This window comes from Furipterus horrens, unplaced genomic scaffold (assembly GCF_987537825.1).
Source record: "Furipterus horrens unplaced genomic scaffold, mFurHor1.1.pri manual_scaffold_6, whole genome shotgun sequence".
Classification (NCBI taxonomy): domain Eukaryota; kingdom Metazoa; phylum Chordata; class Mammalia; order Chiroptera; family Furipteridae; genus Furipterus; species Furipterus horrens.
Window position 1 is genome coordinate 15,422,731 of NW_028327176.1, and position 16,632 is coordinate 15,439,362.

Sequence of the window (16,632 nt, forward strand, 5' to 3'; positions counted from 1 at the left end):
CTCCAATGGAAATAACATGTATGCAATTATTGAGGTGAAATAAAATTCCGAGATTATGCTCTTTGAATTCATTTTTTATTTGGGGGGAGGGGTAGTATTATACTCTTAAGGGAAACCATGGTCAGATAAAGAAGCAGCAAAGGGCCACCACTGCTGGAGTAAAACTGAGGTCCTCAGATTCACTCTGGGAAGACAAAGGGAAGATGACCATCACTGGCTGTCAGCTTCCCACAGGGAAAGCAGGGACAGAACCCAGCAAGACTACAGCACCATGCTTAAAGAACATGTTAGGTTGAGAGTTGTTAAAAAAAAAAGAGAGAGAGAGAGAGAGAGAGAGAAAGTTAGAGTTGTACATTTCTGTATTTCATAAACAACTTTTCAATATGTTTGAGTTTTTCACAAATTTTCTTTATTGTTAAAGGAATAAGGCAAGAACATCGATAGTTTTACCACAGGAACTGAATCCAGACTGTTTTTCTCCTCAAACTACTATAATAGATAGGAGAAAATACTTCTTAACTACTTCTCAGGGATTTAATCAGTATGTAAACTGGTATGCAGAGAGACTAAAAATTAAATTTAACAAACAGACCTGCATGATAGAAACAAAAATGGGTGAAAATTCAATGGTTTTCCATTTGGAGACATGTTGCCCTCCAGGGGACATCTGGTAATTTTCAGAGATATTTTTGGTTGTCACAATTGGGGGGCAGGCAAGAGTTCTACTGGTATCTAGAGGGTAGAGGCCAGGGATGCTATTAAATATCCTACAATGCACAGAACTGCCCCTCAAGAAAAATTACCTGGCCAAAAAATGTCAGTGGTACTGGGGTTGAAAAATCCTGAATGGCAATCTGTCACAGATATACTCGTGTCTACACTGTCACAACTGTCCACAGCCCCAACTCCAGAAGTCCCAGCGGATTGCTCCCAAGTGTAACCATGCCTTAAAGCACCAATTATAAAAATTAGAGGTGTAAATTGATATAATCTTCTGGAAGAAAAAATATACATATATCATATATTATTTTATAATATCACAAAAAGTGTCAACCAGACATTTGTATGCCTCTTGATAAAAGAACACACCACCACCTGCAGTCTTGCCAAAGCTCTTAAACCCAGATCGATTCAGCAGCCAATCTGCAGAAACGGTACTTCCCGTCTGCAATCGGCAAAATCTACACGATGGGAAACTCTGTAAGTAAATGACTGGTTCTTCAACAGCAACCAACAATTGTAAGGAAAAGAGAAGAATAAAGGACGACTCTGTAGATGAAAAGAGACTTAAAAGACATATCTCATTTAAAACAATAAGGAAGGCTCACCTCTAAGTGAAGGATATACACTCGGATGATGAAACTATCAAGAAGAGTCTTAGGGGTTCCCTTCTCAAAGTTAGGGTAGTAGTGGTTACTTTTGGAGGGAGGAAGTGGTTACTCTGCAGATAGGGCACATGGAGTCAAGAGAGAACTCTCTAACAAGATGACATTTGCGATAGATATTACTATTTTCATTCTGTACTTAAGGAAACTGAGGCTTAGGGGGCTTGAGTAATTTGCCAAGGTTACATAGTGAGTGGCAGGTGTGTGGTTTTAGTTAGAACAGGTGATCTGACAAGCTTCAGCTCCTGCCCAGAGGTGAATTGTGATTTAACACCCCCTTTTTAAAGGTATAACTTACAAAAACTAAAGTGGACAAATCTTGAGTGTAACTTAACTTGAGAGTAAAGTTCAGTGAACTTTACACATAAAACACTGTTTTGTTCTGATAGTTTTAAATGTCCTTATAAAGAGAGGAATGCATAACCCCTTTAAGAAAATATCTTCCTCAGTGCAAAGCCAAGTTGTTGACAATTTAAGATTGATAAGAACGATACTGCAGAAACTGCAAGAGTAAGAGATTCTTTTTCCTGGAACTGGGGATAGGTCAGTCAGGATGACGCTTCCTATTGATCTAATGCTTTAGTTTTCTTCTTAACTGATCAAAATAAACACTATTGCCCTGATGATTTCTGAAGAAAAGCAAGGTATGTTACTGCAGGTGGCAAAGTGACATCCCACCAGAGAAAAAGAGACATGCACGGAACATTTAAATAGATTAAAAAAGAAAAAAACTTGTTAGGTTAGCTAACAAAGGGGAAAGTTCACATAGCACCCCAAGCAAGAGAGAAAAACACTAGAATACTTTGTGCTAATTACAAGACTTTCTTAAAGCAATAAAGAAAAAGTATTTTGAATATAGTTAGGTTTAAGAAAGCTACCTGAAATTGTCCCTTGAACTAGGTCTAACTCTTTAAAATTAATCCCATGTGATATAATTAATTCATCTATCAGGCCCCACAAAATGGAGGCCACCCCAGTGGCCCGGCCCACGTCACAAATCTAAACCCAAGTCAGCCTGCACTTACGGGCAACATTTGTCAAGGAAACCTAACATCCACCAATCACAACCCTCCAACTCAGCTTTAGCTGCCTTACCTTACTCTCTAAAAATAAGACCTGCTGGCCTTATAAGGAAATTCCGACTTCCTAACCCATCATGCCCTGTTCCCATGTTGCCTCTTCGAACTTTCTATAAAACTCGCTCTGGCTCAATATCCCTCTGGAAGAATGTTCCCCTGCTTCTGAGGACATCGAGCTCCACACCGGTTTGTTTCAGTGTCGTCACTTGACACATGTAACATTTAGGCCTGGACATGTTGTGTAAATCATGGTAATTAGTAAACATTTGTCCTGGCATTTTAAGAATTTTTATAACAATCGCAGTAATAGGAATGATAACAGAAAACATTAATATAGTATTCTGAACTAACCAGTTAACTGTATTAATTCAATTAATCCTCACAACCACACTCACAAGTAGGTAGTTATATCCTTATTTATTTATTTTTTTTAGATGAAGAAACCAAGTCACACAACTAAGCAAGCAGCAGACCTGGAATACCGACCGGCATTTTTGTGTTTGCATTTATACACAGCTTTGCAGTTGGCACTTAATCTTCCCCTTGGGCCAATCCCACACTAAATTAGCACCACAACTCCTGGGGTGGGCAATCTTAATGGAATGTAGGAGAAACTAAGAGTTCTCTAGAGGTAATGCCTATCTGAAATCAGTTCCACTCTGAGGAAGGAAACATTAAAAGTAGACTTGGCCTATGACTTAACTTGCTGTAACTCTTTGACCCATTGTATTTCAAATCCATGTATGCTGGAAATACAACATACAGGATTCAGCCTGTAAACCAGTACAGTGGTTGGCACATAGTAGCTATTCGACATTTACTGAATGACAGTGAAAGTGAACACATGAGAAAACAATCACATACCATGCACAATCTAATACCAAGAAATTAAACCACATAATCGCTAGGGGCCCCTTTCTTTTTAAGTAGTAGCTGAAAGTCTGAACTAAAGAAAGGGATAAAGAAGGATCCCTGGAAAGAAGAGAGAGGAAGAGAATAAATACAGGAAGTATGTAACTGAGAGAACCAATAATAAGGGTAACATGATGATGTAAATTTTCTAATACATAAATGTACATGGATATCTGTCTTTATTTTCAGTTTCCTAGGAGTCTATTATCATGAGAGGTGAAAATATAATTAACCTGTAGCTCTCCATTGCTCTCATATATAGACACATACATACTCCATTAAAAACATCCTCTGAAATAAAAGTGAAAAAAAATCACAGTAAAATTATTTAAATTCACGCATTCTTCTTATGGGGGGAGGGGGATTCAACCCAATTTAGGGGTTGTTATTCACTAAAAACTATACGATATGTCAGTGTCGGGACCATATGTTGAGAGTCAACGGGATTCTTTTTCTTCTCGCAGTCTATCTTTTATTGGCAAGTTTTCTTAGCTCTGTTGTCTGGAAGAGCTCCCATTCTGCACAGTTGATGATTTTCCATAGGTTATGTTTTCAGGCTGAATCATAATCTTTTGTACCCATAATCTGTTGAAGTTCTCATCACATTCATACAATATTTAAGACATTTTGGTATTTTCTCAAAATGTAATATATGAGTTTTTCCCCATCTTCAGAATTAAACCAATATCAAAATGTCATAGGAGAATTAATTATTAGGTGGGGGGACACTTAAATTTTAGAACTTAAAACATCAAATCTACCACAAAGTTGTAAACTTAAGTATTTTATTTATTCTTAATAAATGTTGTCTGCATCAGTCAAGCAAGTTCACAAATGTTACATTGCGTGACCTGATTCTGATTTACAGTTAAGATTGTTAGAACTTGTATTCTGTGCCCTTGCTACACACATACATTGTAAATATTGCATAAGAAGACTGGTATGCAATAGCCATAAAAATAATTACAGGCTATTACATAATCATGAGTCTGTTTGTGTTCTTTATTAGACTAGTCTCATCATACCAAGTAAAATATATGTATTGAATAAAAATAGAATAAGTTCTAGAATTATTTTTCCTTTTATGTTCTCTTTAGATTTAAGATTTTAATTGCTATAATTGTGGATGGTAGTGTTTCTTTTAAAAAAAAACAGTAGAAAAATAGAGTTCATTTAAGTAATATAAGAACTCATCTACATTATCATTAAATCACTTTATATATCCTATATACGTGTACATATTCTTTTTCTTTAAAAGCAAGTCCTTTCTGAGTATTATGTTCAGGGCACTATGCTCAAATACAGGGAAATACAAAGCTGAATTAGACTAAATCTTCCATAAGGAGCTTAAAACTCATAAATATCAGTCCTTCCCTCCTATCTGGACTGCTCCCAGTACATCACTTCACTTCTAGACTGTTCAAGGAAACGGTCCTGGATAATGCGCTAATGAAGTAAATAAAAGAAGTTGAACTTTTAGCTATGTGTCATCAAGAACAAATTTTTTATTCCATTTATGGGTTGCCTGGGTGTCCTATCATAAAACCTCAGCTTTATTTATGTTAATTCTCAACATATGGGTTTATGACAATTTGTTAAAATGGGTCAACTACCAACTGAACATTCAAATGGATGATTCTAAAAAACAGAAAATAGCCTCGGGGGACTTCTGGTCAAGATGGAAGGCACAGGTAAACATGCCTCACCTCCACTCACAGCTATAGCAAAAAATACAACTAGACTACAAACCAAATATCACCTAGAACTATCAGAAAATTGAGCTGTGTGGAAGTCTGACAACCAAGGATCTAAAGAAGCCACATTCATCCAGACAGGTAGGAGGGGCAGAGGCATGAGAGGCGTGGAGAGGCAGAGAGGTGCAGAGACACAGAATGGCACAGAGAGGGGAGTGTGTGGGCCCACCCCACATGCACACGTGGTGGATAAGAAAAGGGAGAAATACCTCAGGAGTGAGTGATCCCAGCCCCAGTCCAGACCACCAAGCCCAGGGTTCCAGTGCCAGAAATATAAGTCCCTATAACTTCTGGCTGTGAAAATCAGTGGGGCAGTGAAAGAAACTGATTTCACCTGTTTCTTCTTGCTGTTTTAACATGTCTACTAGAAATTATATACATGACTCACATTTGTGACTTGCATTGTGTTTCTACTGGGCAGTGCTGATCCAGAGGCTTTTACCACATGGTGAGGAACACGGCGACCTGTAGTGCTGGCCTCAGTTTATGCCAACTTATAAACATCATAGCAAAGAAAAATTTTTTCTCTTCCTACTTCAATTTGCAAAAGTTCTAGGAAATACTCCTGGGCCAGCTTGGATGATGTATTCAGCCCTTGAACTAATGTGTCCAGGCAGAAGAGGAACTGTAATGGGCATCCTACTAGAATCACAGGATGGCACGGGGAAAGGAAGGTGGACGTGGGATACATGGAATACAGGAAGAAGGGGAAGAGAAATGCTAGGCAGACAGAAACAACAGATTCCCACTGTGCCACCTTATAAGGACTAAATATAAACATATTTAGCACTGCCCTCTATCAATGGCAAGATTCTGACCAAAATCCTTCTCTAAATGCTAGCTGTGACATAAAATTACATACTCTTTGAATAAAAAGGTGGCTGTGAGTCATAACAGAAACACAAAGGGACAAGCACTTTGGGCTTCAGTACTTGAGTATTCAGCAAACGTACCCAAAACTACAAAACTGTTAGTCCTTATCTGAGGACATATTTATTTATTTTATATATTGATCTTGTATCCTGCAACATTATAAACTTCACTGATTAGTTCTAGAAGCTTTCTTATAGATTCCTTAGGCTATTCTACAAAAACAATCGTATCATTAATGAATAAAGATTGCTTTGCTTCTTTCTTTCTACTCTGAGTATCTTTTATCCCTTTTTCTTGCCTTATTGCACTGGCTAGAACCTCCAGTAGTGAACAGATTTGATGAGAGTAAATATGTTTGCCTTGCTCTTAACCTTAAGAGAAAGCATTTGGTCTTTCATCATTAAGTACAGTATTATGTATAGCACTTTCATAGATGCACTTTATCAGGCTAAAGAAGTTCCTTTCTACTCCTAGAATGATGAGAATTTTTAATCAGGAATAGATGTTCAGTTTTGTCAAATATTTTTCCGTGTCTATTAAAATGATTGTATGGTCTTCCTTTATTAGTTTGTTAATATGGTGAGTTACACTGTTGATTTTTTAAATTTTCATCCTACCTTATAAGCCTAGAATAAACCCCACTCAGATATAATCATCTTTTTAATATATTATTGTATTAAATCTGTTAAAATTTTGTTTTGAATTTTACATCTATAACATCTTTGTCTGTTTTTTGTTGTCAAGTAATGCTATCCTCATAGAATCATAAAAAAGAATTCCCTCCTTTTCAATTTTTCAAAGAATATGTGTAGAATTTGTGTATTATTTCTTCCTTAAATGACTGGCAAAACTTAAGAGTGAAGTCATCTGTGCCTGGAGTTTTCTTTATAGAAAGGTCTTTAACTATTTAACCATGGTAGACATAAGACTATTCAACTTATCTATTTCCTCTTGAATATTCTTTGGTAAAAACTGAGAAATTTTATAAATATAAGAACACACAGCACACACAGTATTCGGCCATCAGAGTAATGATGACATGCTAACACACCATGTAGCCAGTGGAAAACTCCACTATACATTCATGAAATAAATAAATTTTTAACCTTATTTTGAAAACAGTTCTTATTTTCTCTCTGAATAGGTCTTGGGGATACTAGGAGTTCCAACACCACACTCTGTGAAGTGCTGGCCTATGGAATAGAGATTAAGGATACCATCACCACCAGTATTCCAGGATTTTATGCTAAAGAGTATTTTCAAGAATACCCACATACTAAATAGACATTCAGGGCATTATAGACTATCGTCTAGAATTAGCAGAGTTTGAAAAACTAAATCGTCATCTCACCCTGCTTCAAGAGAGCCAAACTCTTGTATAAGCAACCTTGGGACAGTAAAATGAGACCAACCTCATTTCTGGATGTCGCCTATTCCAACAGTGTGGTCAAAATGTAAAAACAAAGCCGCACGAAATGGATTCAAGAAAGAAAATGGGTCTTCGGAAAAATGGTAGAAAAACAGTGAATATATTGTGACATTATTTTACCATGAAACTATATTAACATATAAGTATGATGTTAAAAATTATTTTAAAAGAAAATTTCCCTTTCTTTCAGTTCTATATTAAATGCTAGTCTAATCAAGAGCTGCAGGTTCCTTCTCCTACTCCAAATCCTAAGGATGCATTTATAAAGAAAAAAGGGGGGAGCGGGGCATTGGGTAACAGTGACTACAAAACCCAGCTCAGCAAGGAGAACATATCTAAAAAAAAACCCTAGGATACTTAAGATTGCTGTGCTCCAAGACAGGCGAAGCAATGGCAGCCAGGGGCCACAGAAGGCCAGGTGTGGGCTAGAGCAATGCTTCTCAAACTATCTACACTGAAGGAGCACCTACTGTTTGGTTTGCTTCATTTTTCCCTAATCCTTCACAGATTAATGGTCACATAAAATACATTAAAAAGAAGTTATTAGAAAAAGAAAAATTTAAAACATCATAATGCAAATCCAATATTTGCTTCATTACAGTCAACAGACATATGACTATTCTATCAAACCGTTGAACCAAAATAGATACACTTTGGCTACCCCTGACTAGGTCTGTACTGCACCCTTTCCTCACCCTCAGTTTCCCAGGTTGATCACTAGGCAAGGAGAGCAAGCACCACAGCTACATGTGTGAAAACTTCAACAAGTCTGAAACATTGGTCAGTCTTACACCCCTTGAACTCTATCAACCTAATTACCCTCCTCCTCCTCCCCAATCATTTTATATATTATTTCCTGGCAGATTTCACTTCTTAAATACAGTTCCAATCATTAGCATTATTCAAAACAATCAATCAAAATAATCATTAAGGCTCTACCTATATCATTGTATTCAGTACCTTTTAAATGCTCTTTTTAATCTCTCGCTACTTTGTACACATGCTCAATGACTTAGCCAAACCAGACTGTCCCACTGTTCTCCAAAGCTGCTATATCACCACCTCAAATCTTGCTCACTCACTCTCTCTAGCTTCTATCAATACTGACCATTTTTCGGAGCCCATCCTAGATGTCACCTCCCTTTCATAAAGATTTTTCCCAACTAAAAGTTATCTCTCAACCCACCGAAGGACTTTGTACTTCTACTTAAAATTCTGACTTGCACTACTATTGTTATGTAGTTATCTTATGCCCCTAACCACATTCTACTTTGGAGTTGTAGGACTGATTGGCGAAAATGGTTTAATGATAACAAATGACAGGGATAAACAGACACTACCTGTTAGGTGCCAGTTGGTACCCTTATTATGTTACCGCAGAGAAAAGTTGCTCCAGATTTTTTTTAAATGGTCACCTACAATGATCACATCCCACAATCCCTATTACCCCTGCCCCAGGACGACTTGGTTCCAATGCATACGCCCCCTGCTCGATTGTAGGTGTCAATGCCTCTCCCATAAACAGGCTGGAAAAGGGGGAAAATTTAAAAAGACAATATGAAGGGATTAGTCTATACTGTCTTAAAAGACCAGCTGCATAAAACAGGATTAGTCAGACGAGGAAGTTTGGTTTCTATACAAGCTCAATAAGCACCAATTAATGATGAGGTTCAGCATTCTAATGAACACCGACTGATCTGATCAGTCCTTCCTGAAGTTTTGTGCTTGTTTCTGGGCACCACAGTTGAAGAGATACTGACAATCTGGAACATTTCCTGAAGAGAAGTGTGAGGATAGAGAAGGATTTTAAAACTTGTAACATACATTGAAAGTGTAAAGGGCTAAGGATGCCTAAATTATTAAAGAAAAGAATTCCTGGTTGTTTTAAAAGACAAGTCTTTCTGCTATAATATGATATACACATTCCTTTAAAAAATGCATTCTAGAAAATTATACATTAAGAATAAGAGGCTAATGAAAAAAACATGGGAAAGCCAGACTTTACCTGTATAGAGTTGCTTATACAACGCTGTAAGCACAGCATTAACAAAAACCAAATAACAGTAAAAACACTAATATACTTAAAATAACATGCCATATCCCTAGTAAATAAAGAATTACTATAGTAAACATAGGGCTTTTTAAAAGGCAAAGGTAAGATTGAAACTGCTATGGTTGCAGTTCTGTCAGACACTAAAACTATTGAACCATACATCTTATATGCGTAAATTACTTGGTATTCAATATGTGAATTATATCTCAATAAGCTGGCACAGAGAGATGTGAGCAGGTCACTAGGGAGGAGAAGGGAGGGGCCATAGGAGGAGGCTGCCCAAGGCAATGGTAAATAGCCTAGGACAGGATTAGCTGAGAAGCGGAATGCCTCTAGAACACAGGGAATTATGGGCAAGAAGATCTGAAACTGAAAGGCAGGCTCTGGGGCTCTCGCTGGCTCCGTCCTCGAGGACGGTATTTTGGAAGGCAGCTATGCTCACCACTATACCACCAATGCCTCGCGAGGATGGTATTTTGGATGGGAAGGAACTCCAGGCACAGCCAAGGATAGGGCTGGCCCGGCAAGAGGATGGCAGGGTTATTCTTCTTCGGGTGTTCTAGAGGGGACAGGCGCTGAGGCAGAAGCCTGCCATTCTTCCAAAATTGTGTAGCTTTTGTGTCTTATGTTGTTAAGTTTGTAAACCAACCCTATAGAAATAAGGTAATTAAAACTAACAAGGGGAAAGCTAGGAGAACTCAGGTGTTTAGCCTTAATTGATAGGCTTAAGTCATTAATACATGTAGAAAGCTGTTATTCCACAATTGTGAAGCTTTTGAATAAAAACTCCTTTCCTTTATAACCAAACCTCTGCCTCTGGAATTTTGTGTAGAGGGTGGCAACAGGCAGCAGGACCCCAATTGCTGTTAGGTAACCAAGCTATTGTAAAAATAACAAAACAAAACAACAACAAAAAGAAAACCTGAAACTGCTGAATTATGGGAAAGAGTAGAGCTACATCATCATTACAAGTTACAATGAAGAAGCAGGTTTTGGACAAAATGTAATGATGTGTAGGCCAGTGCTAGTTCAGGCTCACTGTCTTGTGTGTGTGTGTGTGTGGTGTGTGTGTGTGTGTGTGTGTTTCTACAAAAATAGGGGAAACCCTGCAATGTGTGTGTGTGTGTGTGTGTGTGTGTGTGTGTGTGTGTTTCTACAAAAATAGGGGAAACCCTGCAATGTGTGTGTGTGTGTGTTTCTACAAAAATAGGGGAAACCCTGCAATGTGTGTGTGTGTGTGTGTGTGTGTGTGTGTGTGTGTTTTCTACAAAAATAGGGGAAACCCTGCAATAAATAAATACAAAATGTGGCAAAACTGAGCCCAGTGGAAGGATATGGCAGGACTGGACAAAGAGCACAATTACGACAGACCTCTACAGCTTGCTTGTTCGTCTGCATTTAGCTGCTCTTACTTAGTGGTCAAAATATTAATGTGCTACACCCTGGCCAGTGGGGCTCAGTTGGCTGGAGTGTCATCCCAGAAGCAAAAGGTTGCGGGTTCAACTCCCAGTAAGGGCACCTATGGAAGCTAACCAATCAATGCTTCTCTCTCGCATCAATATTTCTCTCTCTCCCTTCCTCTCTCTCTACAAAGCAATGAAAAAATCCCCTCAGGTGAGAATAAAAAAATAATAATAATAAATATCACTGTGCTAGGAGATATCAACTATAAACCATGGCAACTTTTGCACTATACTGACATGCTTCCAGTATTTACCGATCACGCATGAACTAACTGACGTTACTAAAGCATGCTCTATAGCAGAACAGACTGCACTTAAAAGACTATCACTATATATGGGGACAAGGTAGCAAGGCAGGTGAGCTGATATTCATGTGAGATACAGCTAGAGCCTAAATCTGTAATTTAGAAAACAAAAACACAAGCACACCATAAAAAATAAAAGCAAAATAAACTAAAAGCAACAGGAGAAAACTCACAGAAGCTACCTGTGACTGTTTGTTTTAGTAGAAATATATATTATTGTCAGAATTAACATAAATTATATCTGGAAATTTGGGGCAAATGAAAATTCGAGTTTTGAACTATAGATGGAGGAAATCAAAAGAGAGGAAAAGAGTAGTATAAATATTACTCTATCTCAATTTCAATCAAAACAAACTTTCTTCCCAGTTCACAATAAATTCAATACTCTGAAATACAAATTAAATGACTAAATAAAATCAAAACCATTTCTCATCAGCATCTACTTGAAGCCCAGAAGAACCATCATATTCATTATTATTAATATTCTCAACAACCCAATGTGTTAACTCAGCCTGAAAACATCTTTTTTTTTAATCTTTACCCACGAACACTTTTTCATACTTCTTCAGAGAGAGAGGAAGGGAGAAAAGAAGAGAAAGACAGAAACATCAATTAGAGAAACATCGATCAGTTGCCTCCTGTATGCGCCCAGACTCAGGATTGAACCCACAACCCAGGCATGTGCTCTGACCAGGAATCAAACCCACAACCTTTGCATTACAGGATGACGCTCCAACCAACTGAGCCACACCAGCCAGGGTCAGCCTGGCAACATTTTAACAGTTAGGGAAACTAAGAAACTAAGACTTGGAAGAGAATTTAGTAAATTATATGTTACCAATAGATTATTCTAAAATGAGAGAGAAGACAGAATTTAAAAAATAAAAAGGAAGAAAAGGAAAAAGAAGGAAAGAAAAGAGGAAGGGAGAACTCACCCAAGTTGAAGGTGCTAGTAAAATACCAGTTAAGAGAGCATAGTATTAACATCCACTCACACTCCTTAAGCCAAATCTGTTTACTCATCTTACTGAACCACCAGGTGCATTTGTGAAGAAACGGTCCCCTCCATAATCTAAAAAAGAGATGGGCAAACAATTGCCCACAGGCAATGTTTTTTAAAATACCTGTTTTTTAAAATAAAGTTTTATTGGCACTCAGCCACAGATGTTCATTTACATATTGTCTGTAGCTGCTTTCATGCTATGACAGCAGAACTGAATAGTTGTGACAGAGACCATCTGGCCTGCAAACCTAAAATTTTAGTCCCTTGCCCTTTAGGGAAGATGTCTGGGGGCCTCTGATCCGGAGTGTTTTTTTCTCTAAGTCCTGCTTCTCTCTCTAGAGAAAGGAGGTAGGACAAGAACAATAAACTGAGGGAGTCATGGGTCCCCTACTTCATGAAAGAATAAAGGGAAGTTCCCTGCAGAGTAAGTTTTTAGACAGTCTCACTACTTTCTTTGTGATTAAGTCTCAAATGCAAATTTTGGCTCAAATTTAGCCATGATAAGTCAGGCATATTGCAGGAATAAACAGTATCGTGCTTTTACGGCACTTTCTTCCAGGTACACATTCCTACTTTTATAAAAGTATGCCCACTCCTATTTCGTTAGACAGAAACTATTTCCTTTAAGATAAGATGAGGGTTCTCTGTGAATTCTTTATGGTCTTCAAGAAACGGGCAACTGTTTTGCTTTAAAACCAGATTTCACAAGAGTGAGTTAAAGCAGTCTTTTATTTCTAAAAGCTGCTTATTAAGTGTGACTTTATTGGATCCAAAAAATTCCCTCAACTAAACGGTCTCAAATGTTGAAGCATCATGTAATCTGTGGTTTAGAGAAAAATCTTCGTGAAGTCAGCCTTTGAATTTATAGTCATTTATCAGGATCAGGGAGCTTTTTAATGTCTGCTATCTTATGCTTGCTCAAAAACAACTATAATCAATACATAGCACCCTAAAAAACTTGCTGGATTTTAAATAAAGAGAATATTTAGGGAAAATTACCAGTTTCCTTCCTAGCAAATGTGTAAAACTAAGTGAACTTTCAAACATTCCCAAATAATAAAGGGTAATGCAAGAATTCATCCAAAAAAAAAAAAAAAAAATTCTACGGAGATCAGTTAGCCTAATTCTCTTCTTCTGGGTAAACAGAACACAAAACCCTCCCATTTCTAAGGAAAGATGAAAAGAGTGAGAAATTTCAAACTGCAAATCTATTAAAATTTAATCTTTAATGACAAAGTCATATGCATTTTTAATTCAACGTCATTACCTCTTCTCCCTAGCTATATGAAAGAATGATAGCACCACTTGAAGGGTTTTTCCCCAGCAACATTTCCTTTCAACTTTTCAAAGCAAGAACATCCATTAGTTAACACATTCAAGTATATCATGAATTAAAACTTTCTTGAAAAGCCTTCTCTATGATTACCTTAGTCAATATGCTATCACCTTAGTTGTTTCTTAATGATTACATTTAATCATTTCAGCTGTTCAAGTTTCCATTCCATTTTCACAACTCACTTTGTCTAATATCCATTGAGCATATTTCCTATTCATTCACATCTTCATTAAAAAACAATAATCTGGTCTCTATTTTGGCCATTATACTGAAGTGTTCTCTCTAGTCTCGATACCCCTATAGCCCTGGCCAAATCAAATGTCTTTTCTTGGGTGTAGTCTTGTTTATTCAATGGCACTGGAGCATTCCCTTCTTCATTAACATTTTAAAACCTTTGGCTTATACAACTCTGGGCTCCTGTAGACCTCCTACCTATAGAGTTCTCTTCCATTGGACCTTCCAAGTTCAGGCCTTGGCTTTCCCATTGTTGTATGTTACACTTCCTCTTTCAGAATGTTCACTTTGGTTTCCTGTTCCCCTTCTTCTCCACCTTGATCTCTTAGCTCTTCTCTAGTCCCAGGGGCCCACAATCAAAACTAGATATTCTGTCAATAGGCCCAAATAAATGCTTATGGTCTTGGGCAAGTAACTTGAACTTCTTTGACTTCACTTTATTCTTGGGTCAATTAAGAAAATTCTGTAGGAAAAGATGGAAGAGTAGGGACTCCAGAACTGGGAGGGAGAGCGGGAGGAAAGTGCCAGCACTGGGAATTATCATGGCACGGGGTGGACAGGGAGGAGAGATGCTTGTTTCAGGTTAACAGCACAGGTCGGGAAACAATGTAAACAGCACTGCCTGGACAGGCAGGCTTTGGAAGTGATTATTTGTTTCAAGAGGAACTATTATTTGTTTTAAGAGGAGATTAAAGCAGACTACTCTGGAAGTAATATTGCAGAGAGATTGAGCGTGGGCAGGAATGAGACCATGGAAATAAAATAGGAAGTTAATCCAGGGAAAAAGAAGTTAAGACTACCTGCTTAATGAAGTCTGAAATCATTCTCCAAGCATTCAAGGTCTTTCCAACTCCTCTTTCCAGCTTTATCTCTCATTACTGTCTTGCAATAAAATTTCTCTTCCAGCCTAGTTATTATCTGCTCCCTAATTTCAGTATGTCCACAAAGTCCCATTACTAATGACTTGAGGGAAATATATTTAAAGTGTTCCCTAATCTTTTCTATGGTCTATAGTTTATATTCCACCAGACCACACTTCCAATCATTATCAATATTAATATCTAATATTATTTACTGACTACTACAATATGCAGGAAGACTTGTACAAGTTTTCTTGTACAATTCCGTCTTCTCTCTAGACTGTTAGAAATACTTTTAACCCTTTGAATGAGTTCAGATTAGGACGCTAGACATTTTCCTTACATGAGATTAAAGATAAATAACCGTGGTTGAAACACAGAAGGGAGGGCAGTCAGAGCCAAAGTCCACATCTACGATGAACATAGGCTTCCCGTTCAGAACTTGCTCCCTGGTCCATTTAGCTTGTTTCACACTCACCACAGCCTAGTCACTTGCATTCCACCTTTTCCCTGCAAAGCATTTGCAGATCCCTTCCCAAGCCACACCCTGCCTGCATTACATTTTAAAGAATGCCATGTACACTGGCTAACTCAATTCTCTGTCTCTGCCGGACAGGCCAACTATGAAGGTGCCTGAGAATAAGTGCTAACATAAATAAAGAAAATAAACTGTCCTTTAGCAAACTATAATTACTATGTAATCTGACTTAAAGACAGAATGCGTATTAGACCATTTCTAACAGCCTTTCATCCCAAACAGGTTATTAACTAAAGGTATTTTTTCCAAAGTTTAATTTACTTATACTCATTTTATCTTATAAAAAAATCATTTCAAAATTACTTTAGAGCTACTATTTTGGCTTTTAGCTAACAAAGAAACTTAATGGATCTTCATGCAATTATTATTTTATTAGAATTCATCATCCGGTAAACCAACCATACAAATACTGAGTTAAATAATTACTTAAAGGCTCATTTATATTCTTATTTGACAATTTTATATTTTTACCTTGAGAAGGTATGTGGGAATATTACTGAAATCCACCGGCAACTTCAAAAGGAAACGAGCTGAAAATTCACCGGTCTGTAGAAAGAAAAAGGTATAATAAGATTAAAACCAGAAATAGATTGTGATGTGACAACTATAGCCAAGACCCCAAGTTCAGCCTGTTCAAAACGTAGGCATCTTCAGTTTGGGTAAAGCAACGTGAAACAAGAAAAGGATAAAAAAGTAGGAGCGGGTCAAAAAAAGTATTAAATTATTAGTTACTAAAAAGTACAATCAAAAATTTTTAAACCTGTATTATAAATGCAATAAAATTATAATGTAGTAGTATTACCTTTTGTTTTTTTAAGTATAAAAAGAATACCTCTTCGATTCTTTTTACTAAAGCATTCAGGCCACTTCATGAACACAGGGGCAGGCAAAAGTAGGTTAATAATAATAATAAATAATACAGTAATTAATAAGTAAAAATACAAGAATAAACTGTTTCGCATACGTACAACTATAAACCTACTTTTGCCCCTCCCCTTATTTATAACCCACAGGTTCATGACACCTATCACCAGCCTTTAAAGTTCGTCTAGAAGTACACACAAAGGTGAAATCTCTACCAATATAAAGCAGTACATCTGTGGATACCCCAAATAAGATTTAATTCCCTGACAATCTGTTAACAGCATCATCAACTAATATTTTTCAGTAATTCTATCTGTAAAGCAGGCTTCATAGGAAAAATGTACAGAGACTTGGCAATTTAAAACATTTAACTAAGCCCTGGGCAATGTGGCTCAGTTGACTGGAGAGTCGTCCAGTACACAGAAAGGTCACAGGTTCCATTTCCGGTCAGGGCATAAACCTAGGTGGCAGGTTTGATCCCTGGTCAGGGTACATATAGAAGGCTACTGATCAATGTTTCTCTCTCACATCAATTCTCTCTCTC

At 37.4% G+C, this 16,632-nt stretch overlaps 1 protein-coding gene across 2 annotated transcripts in view; it reads right to left on the reverse strand.

The window, feature by feature from the left end:
* The window catches only part of BABAM2 (BRISC and BRCA1 A complex member 2), a 340,273-nt gene that overhangs the window by 209,905 nt on the left and 113,736 nt on the right, over nt 1–16,632 (reverse strand). For both annotated transcript variants that reach the window (XM_090280995.1, XM_090280994.1), the window contains exon 6: nt 15,696–15,770. In XM_090280995.1, coding sequence (XP_090137121.1) covers nt 15,696–15,770 — 75 coding nt within the window. The remainder of the gene's footprint in view (nt 1–15,695; nt 15,771–16,632) is intronic.